Below are 13,256 nucleotides of genomic sequence, written 5' to 3' on the forward strand. Positions count from 1 at the left end.
AGTCTTGAGGTTAGGACCAGTGCCATTATGAAAGTGGCAGAGTCAGAGCAGCCGGCAGGGCAGCCAACAGGCACAAGTGTTTAGAGGGGAAAGCAGCACAGGTGGAAGATTATGGCTGTTGGATCATTGTATCACTGGCAATAAGCCTGCTGTGCTGAGGGTATGCTCCCATCTAGAAAGATGTTTGGGAGGTAGATCATCTCAACAAATGATCAAGTTCCTCTTGCTTGTGGTTGATGGAGCTCTCTGTTCAGGAATACTTGGAAATCTGGAATCATAATGTTTTAGAGCTAGAAGAGGCCTGTGCATCATATATGTCTATAGTTTACTATGCCTTTTCAATCAGAATACCCTATAGGTAAGTGATAACCATCATAAAAACTCACCAGGAAAAGTGTCTCAAAGAGAGCCCAAATCAAAAGGAATAGAAAGGAGCCCAGACCTGGTGTCTCTCTGACAGCCTGTTCTTCTTCTACTCCTTTCAATGCTAAGCTCCAGCCTTGAGAGTCCAGCCTTAACCCCAGGTGTAATTCAAGTCCAAGGTGTTTTTCATACACAAGTCTATCTTCCTAACTTCTTGGCATGCTCCTACTCCTGCCTGGTTTTGTCCAGTTCTCCACATATTGTCACATGAGTTTTTAAAAATGGAAATTAGTTTACTTCTGTCTCTTTAAGGCACAAAGAAAATATTTTTGAGTCATAAAAAGTGAAGCTTTGTCCCAGGAATTTAAATGGTATTTGGCTGTGGTCATTTTCCATCCCAGCCCTTAAGGGAATAGGGTTTGGACACACAAAAGCCAACAAGAAAACTACATGTGTCCTGTTTGTTTTTTATGACAGCAGGTCTCTGCTGCAACAGTGATTGAATAGTTCCATAGCTCCTAGAATGAGAAGAAAGATATGGGGTTAAAAAAATCTAGAAGATCATGGTGAAAGTTTCAAAAAGATACTTCTAGTGCATAGTGTAGAGTGTGGAAAGATTTCAAATTGATAAATATAGTTATATGTCACAAATTTTAACCTTTTTTGTAGTGTGAACTATCACTGAAGATTTTAAATGAAATATAAGGATTATATTGTTATTTCCAAAGGTGAGATGTGATGACAACATGAACGTCATGATCTGGGTGGAAGGATCAGTTAGGAAAGTTTTGTTACAATCGAGGATAGTGCAGTCTGACTACATGCTCAAGAACTATGTAAGATGAAGACAGTAAAAAATCCCAACATAGATATGCGAGGGGCCCACCAAGTCCCACCCCAACTGAAGAATAGTATGTAACTGATAGCTTCTGGGTGGGAAGAGTCAGTCTTCACTGGGACTGTGAGCCTTTAGCGGCTACTTATGTTCCAGTAGATGGTCCTACAGGTGGCACTAAGTGTGCTCAGTGGCTTTTTAAAAAGAGTACATGAAGTTAGAAGAAGAGTGGTAGGAGGAATAAGGAAGAAATTAGAGAGGAGAAACTGGGACAGATTTGATGAAAACACATTTTCTCCTTATATGAAATTATCAAACATGTTATCCCCATATATGAATTTATCAAACACTAAAACATAAAAAAAAATCTGTTGGGGATTCAGAGCATTAAAAGGAGATGAGACAGGTTTGGGCATCTCCAGATACAGATTTTGAAGTGACAGAAGCTGTAGAAATGGCTATGCTCACCCTGGCATGGATTGTGGAACTCTGGGAGACACTAATATATAGGAAAGAGGGGAGAGTGTAGAGAACCAGTGAAGGAGAGCTGAGGTTGAAGAGTAAGAGTAAGGAGGACGGGGTTGCAGCAGTCAGAAGACAACACGGTAGTCAAGGCTCAAAGTTTAGCTTTGGCCTCCAATTACGCCAATGGCTGATAGAACTATTATAACCTAGAGAATTGCTGACTTTTCTCAGCCCCCTCCCCTGCCCACAAATGACACTGTCCAAGTGTGCTTCATTGTTGCTATTGTTTTGGCCAGTAGTCCTTGATATTAACTATATGGCATAATTGCAGATGTGAGCAAGAGCCAATTTTGACTCTGAGTTTTTATTCTTTTCAAACTGTGTAAAAAATAACTCAAGATTCAGAAGCCACAATAGCCGAAGAGCATTTGTGTAAATTCTTTTTGATGAAATTAAAAATAATAACACAGACTGAACACCTCTAAAATTGTCCTAAAGTCTGAAACTTTTTAAACATCAGGCTTCAGTTTGGATTTAAGACTTTCAGATTAGTGGTGGTGTTAGGAACACAGATAGAATTATTTCAGACTGAGAAATTCTGAAACCAGAAATACTTCTTGTCCTAAGCATTTTATATAAGGAATATTCAGATGTGATATATTCAACCTGTAATCATACTAAGGAAAAACGTATTTTGTTAGACTTAGGGACATTTGTATTAAATTAACAATGATAGACCTTTGTGATTAAAAAACAAAACAAAACAACAACAACAACAACAACAAAACTAGAAACATTTCCTGGCCTAGTAAAGAAGATACAAAATTCACAATAAGTATTTTTCTCCAAGATTGACTTTTGTGAAAAATCTTCACCGAGTGATTTAATATCTTGTTTTATCTTTGAAAAATTAGAACAAGAATTTTCTTTTACTTTTATTGAATGTCTATGATTTACACATCATGCACCAAAGTCCTCCTCCCCGCAGTAAAATAACACAAACAAAAAATTTTTCACAGAAGCTGTAGTGTATCATGCAGTATAGCCTTTTGTCCACATATGTTTACTTTCAAATGTTCATTGCTACGAGTCATAGGTCTGGTTTGAGGCCTACACTATTGTTACTGGATCCTCACTGGGACTGCTGTCGGATATCCCGTTGTTGCTGTGTGTCAAGGTGATTCTTAGTCTTTGAATCTGCAGGTCCAACCCCTTCATATGTTCCAGTAGATCATACATGGGGTAGATATTGGTGTGAGATCCACTCAGAGCCCTGGATTAGGGCCTGCTCCCTTGTCCTCAGGGCAGGGCCTGCTCTCCCACTCCCATGTCATCATGGCAGGGCTGGCTCACCTGCTCTTGTGTCCTCAGGGCAGGGCCCGCTCTCCTGCTCCCATGTCATCATCAGGAAAAAATTTTTAACTTAAAGCTTTAGTCTTTAAATTGGACTGCTCTTCTTCATGAGAGAAGTAGCCTTAACTCTGCTTGCCTTTGCTGTCTCATCTCTGAGCTGCTCCCTTACTCTGTCAGACCCCTTCAGTTTTCCCCAAGTGTCTAGGCTTGGCCTGCTATTTTCTTTCTGTGTGACATCTTGCTTTTACAGCTAAGAAGTGATGGCTTTTTTCTCTCCCAAATTTACCTGTGGTTTCTAGCATATGATTCCTTAGTGTATACATACATACATGTGTGTGCGCATGTGTGTGAGTTTGTGTGTGTGTGTGTGTGTGTGTGTGTGTGTGTGTGTGTGTGTGTGTGTGTGAGAGAGAGAGAGAGAGAGAGAGAGAGAGAGAGAGAGAGAGAGAGAGAGAGAGAGAGAGAATGAACTCCATCCAGAACTAGGAAGGCACATTCTAAACACTTACTAGACATCTTCACTTAAATGGCACAGCTGCTACAAAATAAAATTTTCAACATTAAGGTAGTAACCTTCCTTAAATTTTCCAGACCCCCTCTTTCAGGTTTCTGCTACTTGAAACTAGCATTTTTCAGGTGTTTGGGCTCACGATCTTGGTCAGTTTTATTTTTACTCTTTATTCATATTCCCGCTGTTGGAAGGTCCTATAGCTTCTTCCTCTTTGAGCCTTGTACTCCCCACCCCCACCCCCCTTCTCATCCAGTTAAGACCTTCTTTCCCTATATTCTTCTAAATGCTGAAGCCTCTTAGATTTCATTCTTAAAGGTTCACATTGCTGAATGCTAAATCCTCTGGTCACACGTCTGATTATATCCACTTTACTGCACAGCTATTGAATGTGTGCCAGTCTGTTTTTATACCCCGTAGTTGCCTGGTCCAAACTATGCTTCCCACTTCTATCGTCTTCCTCCACCCACACCACACACTCTCATACCCCATCCAAATTGGGATGCTCCTTCCTCAGATGTGCGACAGACTTTCAGTACATTCTACTTAGTTTGCCAACAGTGGTTTTTATTTATTTTTCCACACCTGTCAAATCAGATTCATCCTCAGGAGTATTTGAAATGCTGTAACTTTTTTTTGCAGTGACTGTAAGGTTTAAAATGTTCCTCTAAAGTCTTAATTGTGTTAATTCCTCTATAAAATATTCACCATAAATAACTACATATTATATCACTGTATAGCCATCATTGCTTGTAACGGAAAAGTCTTGTAGACAACAAAACTCTCAATTGACATTGAGACTCAGTTTTAAAAGAAACTAAGTATATGTATATATTTATACATGTTTCTACATGTATACTTGAAAGACCTGAAAATAGAACATGTGAAAATATAGAGCAGTGGTAATTTGTGTTTATAGGGGTAGTAAAGTTATGAAAGAGTTTAAGACATACTTAGTTCAAAGTCAGTATTTCTTAATATTGGATGGGGCTTCTTAGTGTTTTAACCTAATTTCTTACACTTGTTAATTGCATTTGTAAAAGTCTAAAATTTATTAGACACACATATTATATGTAATAGCTTCTCAATAAAAATAATAGTGTCAAGATGTGGGCTGGAATGTAGCTGAGTTGGTAGAGTGCTTGCCCAGCATGCATCAGGGCCTGTGTTTGTATGTTTGGTTCAATCCGCAGCACCACATAGACACTGTAGTGGTACGTTCCTGCAATCCCAGTTCGCAGACCAGAAGGGCCAGAGGTAGAAGTGAGTTTGAGGCCGACCTAGGTTACATGAGATCTGTTCTCAAATGGACAGAGTACCGCACAAATGTAGAGAACTGCATTATCAGGTTTTTATTGTGTACCTGAGAGTTAAGTATAGTAATAATTATCACCGTGTGCTTCTTCTGGCAAATACACATCACTGGATTGCGCTTGTATGCTGTTGTACACAATCAACAGGGTGGTATTTGAATAGATGTCAAAATGCTTCAACACAAATTAACCTGAGTCAGTTAGAGCTCTTTTTTTCACAATAAGTTTCATTTTTTTTTCTGTATGCTTAGTTTTAATGTAAGCTGAAGCAACATGAAGGTTTATCTTTGTTTTCTGTTGTTCTAGATTTCTACAATAACAGTTCAGAGATCTTTGCCAAACTGGAGGATGAAATGACCACGTAATTACACATTACCCTTATTGTTATTATGTTTTCTGCATTTATATAGTTATACATTATATTATAATAACAAAATTATAATATTTTAGACTATCATTACTAGTTTTTAAGGATACATTATAGATTTTTAAAGCAAAATGTTTATACCATAAAATTTACTAAGTTAAGGTTGACCCTCAATTAAGCTTAAGTACACAATTGAAAAGATAAAAGGCCATATATATGGAAATAGGGGAAGTTTAATGTAGCCCTTTAGATATATTTGAATTTAAAATAATTATTTTCAATAGTTTCCTAGTCAGTAGCTTGCTTACTGGCTGTTTCCAGTCTTCATATAATGCTAAGATAAGCTAGCAGAAATTTTTTTATTTCCACATCTAATTGTAAATGGCAAAATACAATATCCCAGAAGAAATATAATTACTCTGGCCTTAACTCACATGGGAAGATTTTTTATTTTGTTAATGATTTATGCTTATTGACAATTAGTCTGTGCAATAGAAGTGTAATAGCTGTCCAAAGGTATGTGTTGGTGAGTCAGGTGATAATGAATCTGTATTTTACTATGATTTCTCTAATAGTTTTGAAGAAAATAGAGGCACAATTACATTTTGAAAGATGAAAATAAAATGATTATAAATATTTTTAATACAGGGAAAACTCTGTTATCTTAAATGGCTAAAATGTATTACATTAAAGTTCACTAGTATATCACCATGTACAAGGTTAACTCGTTAAATGGAACTTGCTTTGAACTCTTTCTCGCATTATCACTTGGACAGTAGTTAATTATAGAGTTATATGTAACGAGTATACCTTCTAGGATGCAGCTTGAGGGATGATTGACTTACTTAGCAGTATTCTTATAGGTTGTTCTTGGAATTGTGGACATGACATAAGAGGCTAGCTTATGTGTTTTATGGCATGAGAATTTTTATTCAAAGAACATTTTAAGATATACCAAATGGTAGTACATCTTCACATGAAAAAAGTGTGGTTCAGTGGTATAGCATTTTCCTAGCATGGGTGAAACGCTAGGTTCCATTCCATGTACCAGAAAAACCAGTAATAACAGGAAACAGGGTTTCTATTTAACCTAAGTATGGACTGCTTAGTGAAGCCATAGCACTTTTAGCTGTAGAGACACGACAAGGATACACGTGTTCAACTTTTCTAAAAGATGTGGTTAAGTGTTTAAACTGGGAGGAAAACTATTTGATTTATTGAGCACTTTAAGTTAGTTCTCAGTAGCCAGTTGGGTAAAAAAACATGGAGGCACTATAAAATTTCAGTTGTCATTCATCTTCCAAGCTCTGCAAAACTAATAGTTGAAAAGAGCAAGGGACCACCTCCACCTCTGGGTTATACTTTCTAGCAAGTTCCATCATGCCTTTCCCTCTCCCAAGGCACAGCAACCACTCCAAAGGCTTCATCGGATGATGCTGACGTAACAAAAGTAGGTGAGAACACACTACAACCTCAAGTGAGGAGCCAGTACACTCACAGTCATTCGGGTTGCTGGTACTCGCTGAGTAATTGTAGTGCACCAGGCACTGGCCCGAGCACATTTCAGATGTTTGTATTACTACTCTTATCTCCATAATACATAACTGGAGACACTTAGGTTATTAAGCATCTTGCCTGAGTTTACAGGGTAGTTAGGGGAAGAACTGGTATTTGCCCTAAAGCCATTCTTCTGTATTGCCGCAGACATAGGGGGATGCTGACCATTATAGCCCTGCTCCTTACAACCGCTTCTTGTTTGTTAAGAATTGGGGGGATACCCAGGAAACTAAAGAAATAAGACTGCGTTGTGTTTAGGGAAGACTGATTAGAAAACAGCATGCACAGCGCTCTTGTTTTCCAGGTACGCCTACTATTACACGGGGATCGGTGCCGGTGTGCTTGTAGTCGCCTACATTCAGGTCTCATTTTGGTGCCTGGCAGCTGGAAGACAAATACACAAAATTAGGCAGAAGTTTTTTCATGCTATAATGAACCAGGAGATAGGCTGGTTTGACGTGCACGATGTTGGGGAGCTCAACACCCGGCTCACAGAGTGAGTACCTACTTTTATGCTGGGGTCTGGTTTGGTCTTGTTCTTAGTGCTGTAAAGTAGATATACCAGCTCTGTTAGGAGTGTCGGTGCATCACTGAGCAGAGTAAAGCCCTTGTGAGCAGCACCTGTGCCTTACACAGCTTCTTGTCCGTAGTACCCTGGCAGGGTATGGGGGGGGGGGGGGAGTCCTGCTTGCCTGACACTGAATGAGGGATTAGACTGGCAGAGTCAAGAAACACTGAAAGTCAACACAGCAGGGGAGCAGCAATGTGGCCTGTCCAGCCCCACTGAGCACTGTCCTGCCAGGGCCCTTGGACAACAGTGGAAAGAAGGAAGGAGCTTCTGTCTGTCACCCTCTGCTTCACAGAAGACACAATAATTTCAGATTGTGTTCATAGAGGACAGTGCTATATGCACACCGTAGAATCTCTGAGCGGTTTGAAATTTTACAGTGAATAGTCTTAAACATGCCATGTTTGTATTCTTTTTTTTTTTAAATTTTATAGTTATTATTTTTTTATTTTATTAATTTATTCATATTACATCTCAATAGTTATCCCATCCCTTGTATTCTCCCATTCCTCCCTCCCTCCTATTTTTCTCCTCCCCCCCCCCCATGACTGTGACTGAGGGGGACTTCCTCCCCCGTATATGCTCATGCGGAACTCTGGTGCCCCATATTTGTCCATGTCTCCTGGATGGGGAGACCCGGTGGCACTCAGAGGGAGGCTAGCAGGCTACCATGTTTGTATTCTAAGGTCACGTGGGCCACAGAAAACTATTAATGACAAATCTCCGACAGGAAGCGGACAGCCTTCCCCCATCACCATTCCTCAAAAGGACCAGGCATATACAAAGATCCTAGGCACAAATTAGTTCACTCCCTCTTAACAGAACAAAACTAGGCTCAGGAGAAATATCCTGTATTTGCGATTCTGACATTATGTGTAACACAATTTCTTTCTTCTTTTAGTGATGTCTCCAAAATTAACGAAGGAATTGGTGACAAAATTGGAATGTTCTTTCAGGCAATGGCAACATTTTTTGGTGGTTTTATAATAGGATTTACTCGTGGCTGGAAGCTGACCCTTGTGATTTTGGCCATCAGCCCTGTTCTTGGACTGTCAGCTGGTATTTGGGCAAAGGTAGGTAAAGCCTGTGAGTCCAGATTTTAAACTCTTTTCCATGATCCACAGAGGAGTCTTGTAGCCACAATAACCCTGACTATGAATTTCATACATGATTTCACACTTCTTGTTCAAATCTCAGCAGGATGAGCTGAGCTAGCCCGATAGTACTTCATGCTGTCCTTGGCCATGTGACTATTTGTAAAAGAAGGAAGGAAATCTTAAGCTCACCTTTCACCTTCATGGGAAAAGATACACTGAATCCATAAGATCTGTAAATATCAGTCTTAGTTACTTTCTATTGTTGTGACGAGACACAGTGACGAAAGGATATAGGAAGGAGTTGGGGCTTGTATATGGGTTCAGAGGGTTAGTCTGCGACCATCGTGGCAGAGCCCATAGCTGCAGGCTAGCAAGCAGGCCCAGCACTGGAGCAGTACCTGAGAGCTCCAGCTTCATCTGTAAACACAAGGCAGAGCAGTGAGACAAGAACAGCTAAGTGGGAATGGCATAGGCTGTTTAAACCTTAAAACCTACCCCCAGTGATACACCTCCTCCAACAAGGCCACCCTCCTAATCATTCCCAAAACAGCTTCACCAATCAGGTACCAAGTATTCGAATATATGAGCTCACAGGGGCCATTCCCAGTCGAACCACCACAACCACTAAATCTGACACTGCCAATTTCTTACAGAAAGTAGAAATTCAACTTCAGTGGCCACCAAATGCTTCATTCAATTTTCAGTTATGATGTTTTGTATGCATATGGATTTTGTTTGTTCTATAAATTGATTTTTAATATTTTTCAGAGTTACAAATGGTTCTACATACACACGCATGCGCGCACGCGCGCGCACACACACACACACACATTATGGAAGTACTATCTAGCTACAGACAGATGTAAATCTGTACCCTCCAGTCATGTTATTCTGTGTCATAGAGACACAGAAGCCCCATCCACATACCTCTAACAATTTTGTAGTTTATTTTTCATGTCTGGGTCAGCACGCAATTCATTTTATAAAATCATTTGATGTAAGTGTAGCTATGTGATGGAGAGATTGGCCCAGCATACGGATTTTGTGAGATTACATTTAGTTAAAGATAAAAAAAAAAAAAAAATCAAAGTCCAACCAACTTGAAGCCTAGCAGAGAAGTCAGGGTGTAATGGTGAGAAGCGTTTGGAACATTTCCCTGTCTGGTGGATGTTGTTGCAAACAGTAACTCTTTTATTCAGCATCTGTTATGTTCACCAGATACATCTGAAGTATAACCATTAGCTCACTTCACAGGCATAGTAACTGAAGGCCTGAACACTGTTAATTTGTTGCTCAGGGAAAAATGATGGAACCGGTGTTTTTGGTGGTTATTAGTTACCTGAAAGCTGGCAAAGTTCCTTTTTCTTAATTGATTTTTCTGTTTAGTAAAACATTGAACAAATTAGGCAGAAAATTTTCACAACAGAACTTAATAAAAAACTAAAGTATATTTATATCTACTCTAACTATGTTGGGAAAACAGGCCAGAACTTAATATTTTAATAACTAATCTTGCAGTGCTTCTGATACTATTTATCAGCCCTTGGCTGTCTGATGAGACTTTTATTTTCATCTCTGCTCTTTGATAATCTTTTGATATGATTTTATGTATCTTTCTCTTTTTAATTTTAATTTTTAATTTGTTCACTTTATATCCGATTTTAGCCCCCTCCCTCATTGCCTCCCGATCCCACCCTCTGTCTCTCATATCCTCTCCCTCCCTCCCCTAGCCCTTAAAAAGGGGAGCCCTCTTCTTGATACCCTATGAGCACATACAGGGGGAGGAAATCCCCCTCAAGAACAGCCATAGGGGAGGGGAATAAGGGGAAAATGGGAGGGAGGGAAGAATGGGAGGATACAAGGGATGGGATAACCATTGAGATGTAACAAGATAGTGCTATTTAGTTTCTTTAGGTCTATGTATTATAGTGTGGTTATCCTGTATTATTTGGCTAATATCCACTTATAAGTGAGTATATAACATGCCTGTCTTTCTGGGTCTGGGTTACGTTACTCAGGATGATCTTTTCTAGGTCCATCCATTTGCCTGCAAATTTCAAGATTTCCTTGGTTTTAATAGCTGAGTAGTATTCTATCATGTAAATGTACCACAGTTTCTTTATCCATTCTTTGGTTGAGGGACACTTAGGTTGTTTTCAGATTCTGGCTATTACAAATAAAGCTGCTATGAACATAGTTGGTCAAATGCCCTTGTTGTATGGTGGGGCATCTTTCGGGTATATGCCGAGGAGTGGTATTGCTGGGTCTTGAGATAAAGCTATTTTCAATTTTCTGAGAAGGCACCTGATTGATTTCAAATGTGGTTGTACAAGTTTGCACTCCCCAGTAATGGAGGAGTGTTCCTCTTCCCCTACATCCTCACCAGCATGTGTTATCACTTGAGTTTTTGTTCTTAGTCGTTCTGATAGTTGTAAGATGGAATCTCAGCGTCATTTTGATTTGCATTTCCCTGATGACTATCGAGGTTGAAAATTTATTTAAGTGTTTCTTGGCTATTCAATATTCCTCTGCTGAATTCTCTAGTTAGTTCTTTACCCCAGTTTTTAATTTGACTATTTGGGTTTGGTGGTGTTTAATTTCTTGAGTTCTTTGTATATTTTGGTTATTAGCCTTCGGTCAGATGTAGGGTTAGTGAAGATCTTTTCCCAGTTTGTAGGCTGTTGTTTTGTTCTATTGACAGTATCTTTTGCCTTACAGAAACTTTTCAATTTCATGAGGTCCCATTTATTAATTGTTGATCTTAGAGCCTGAGCTATTGGTGTTCTGTTCAGGAAGTTGTCTCCTGTGCCAATGAGTTCAAGGCTCTTTCCCATTTTTTCTTCTAACAGATTTAGTGTGTCTGCTTTTATATTGAAATCTTTAATCCACTTGGACTTTAGTTTAGTGAAGGTCCACTTGCATTTTTCTACATGTAGACATCCAGTTAGACCAGCATTATTTGCTGAAGATGCTATCTCTTTTTCATTGTATGGTTTTGGCTTCTTTGTCAAAACTCAAGTGTCCATACGTGGGTTTATTTCTGGGTTTTTGATTTAGTTCCATTGATCCACCTGTCTGTTTCTATGCAGGTACCATGGTGTTCTTATTATTGTTGCTCTAGTAGAGCATGAGATCAGGGATGGAGATACCTCCAGAAGATCTTTTATTATATAGATTTGTCTTAACTATTTGGGGGTTTTTTGGTTGCCAAATGAAGTTGAGAATTGTTCTTTCAATGTCTGTAAAGGATTGTGTTGGCATTTTGATGGGAATTGCACTGAATCTATATATTACTTTTGGTAAGATGGCCATTTTTACTATGTTAATCCTACCGATCCATGAACATGAGAGATCTTTCCATCTTCTGATATCTTCTTCAATGTCTTTTATGTATACGTCTTAATCTTGAGTTTGGGTTATATTAAAAATGATGCATAGCTGGACATGTTGGTGCACACCTTTAATCCCAGCCCACAGGGAGACATAGGCAGGTGGATCTCTATGAGTTCAAGGCCAGCCTGGTCTACAAAGTGAGTCCAGAGCAGACAGGGCACACTGTCTCCAAGAACCAAAACAATGACAACAGCAAGAAAACCCAAACCAAAAATGTTGTGCGTCCTGGTTCCCTAATATAGTAAAAGAAAGGCCCCTGTCATGTCCAGAACCAGGCACACAAACCACCCCCCCCCACATACTTAATTGGTCCACACAGAAAGGCAAATAAGATATTGGAATTAGCAGTCTACAATAAATAACTACCATAAAATGTTTCATTATTAATAAAATCCTTTGAGGCAATACCAAAAACTTACCAGCTAAAAATTGGTAACTATTAAAAAGAAAAAAATGACAACAAAGAACTGAGAGATACAATAGTAAAAGAAGTCATGCTATATGGTTTCTTTCAGCTGATGCAAATGGAAATTATAGAGTAGAATATAGAATATTCAGAATCAGTGAATCTGAAAAACAGAAAATGAGGGGAGCCTCAGGGTCATGTGAGCCAATAATAAAGATTCATATCATCATGTGAGTCTCAGAAGAGGAAGAGAGCAGAGCTTTAGGATGACTTGAAGACTCAGTGGCTGACAAACAAAATAATCATATGCTAGACCCAAGCAGGATAAAATCAAAGAAATCCATGACAGGATACATCGTAACTAAACACATAAGGCTAAACACATAAGGGAGTTTTTTTTATTGTTTGTTGTTTGTTTGTTTGGTGTGTGTGTGTGTGTGTGTGTGTGTGTGTGTGAGAGAGAGAGAGAGAGAGAGAGAGAGAGAGAGAGAGAGAGAGAGAGAGAGAGAGAGAGAGAGAGAGAAGCCAGAAAAGGGGGGAAAATCACTGTCTTGGGGTATTTGACTAATAGCAAGCTAAACCCAGCAGTAAAAAAAGAATTACAAATTACGACCCAATGAGATTTAGTTTAGCTCGAAGACCCATGTCATCTACTATACACTAAGGAAAATAAATGATGATGTCAGCTAACAGAACAAACACTTGACAGTATTTTGAACTCACTGATGTCAACTCTCGGATGTTAAGAATAGAAGAATGTCACTTTAATTCTGTAGAGGCCATTCAGATAACTAGAAATACTGGAATGGTGAAAGAGCTTCCCCAGTCAATATGGAAATAAATATTGTCCAGTTGATTTTGTTTTCTGATGCTTAGGATTGAATATAGGAATTAGCACATGCTATGCAAGTGCCCTAAGATACACCCTGGTGCCCAAGCCACTGAAATATAACATACACAGACAGACAGACAAAAAAAAAAAAAAAAAAAAAAAAAAAAAAGATATTAGATGGGAATTTGTCATCATTACC

General features: G+C 39.0%; 1 protein-coding gene across 14 annotated transcripts in view; it reads left to right on the forward strand.

The window, feature by feature from the left end:
• Positions 1-13,256, forward strand: part of LOC127194577 (phosphatidylcholine translocator ABCB4) — a 258,699-nt gene that overhangs the window by 12,924 nt on the left and 232,519 nt on the right. For 12 of the 14 annotated variants that reach the window (XM_051152047.1, XM_051152046.1, XM_051152053.1 and 9 more), the window contains exons 3-5: positions 5,144-5,198; positions 7,066-7,257; positions 8,231-8,402. In XM_051152047.1, coding sequence (XP_051008004.1) covers positions 5,144-5,198; positions 7,066-7,257; positions 8,231-8,402 — 419 coding nt within the window. The remainder of the gene's footprint in view (positions 1-5,143; positions 5,199-7,065; positions 7,258-8,230; positions 8,403-13,256) is intronic. The other 2 variants (XM_051152051.1, XM_051152056.1) reach the window with 1 other exon arrangement.

The sequence above is a fragment of the Acomys russatus genome, chromosome 10 (genome assembly GCF_903995435.1).
Source record: "Acomys russatus chromosome 10, mAcoRus1.1, whole genome shotgun sequence".
In the NCBI taxonomy this organism is placed as follows: domain Eukaryota; kingdom Metazoa; phylum Chordata; class Mammalia; order Rodentia; family Muridae; genus Acomys; species Acomys russatus.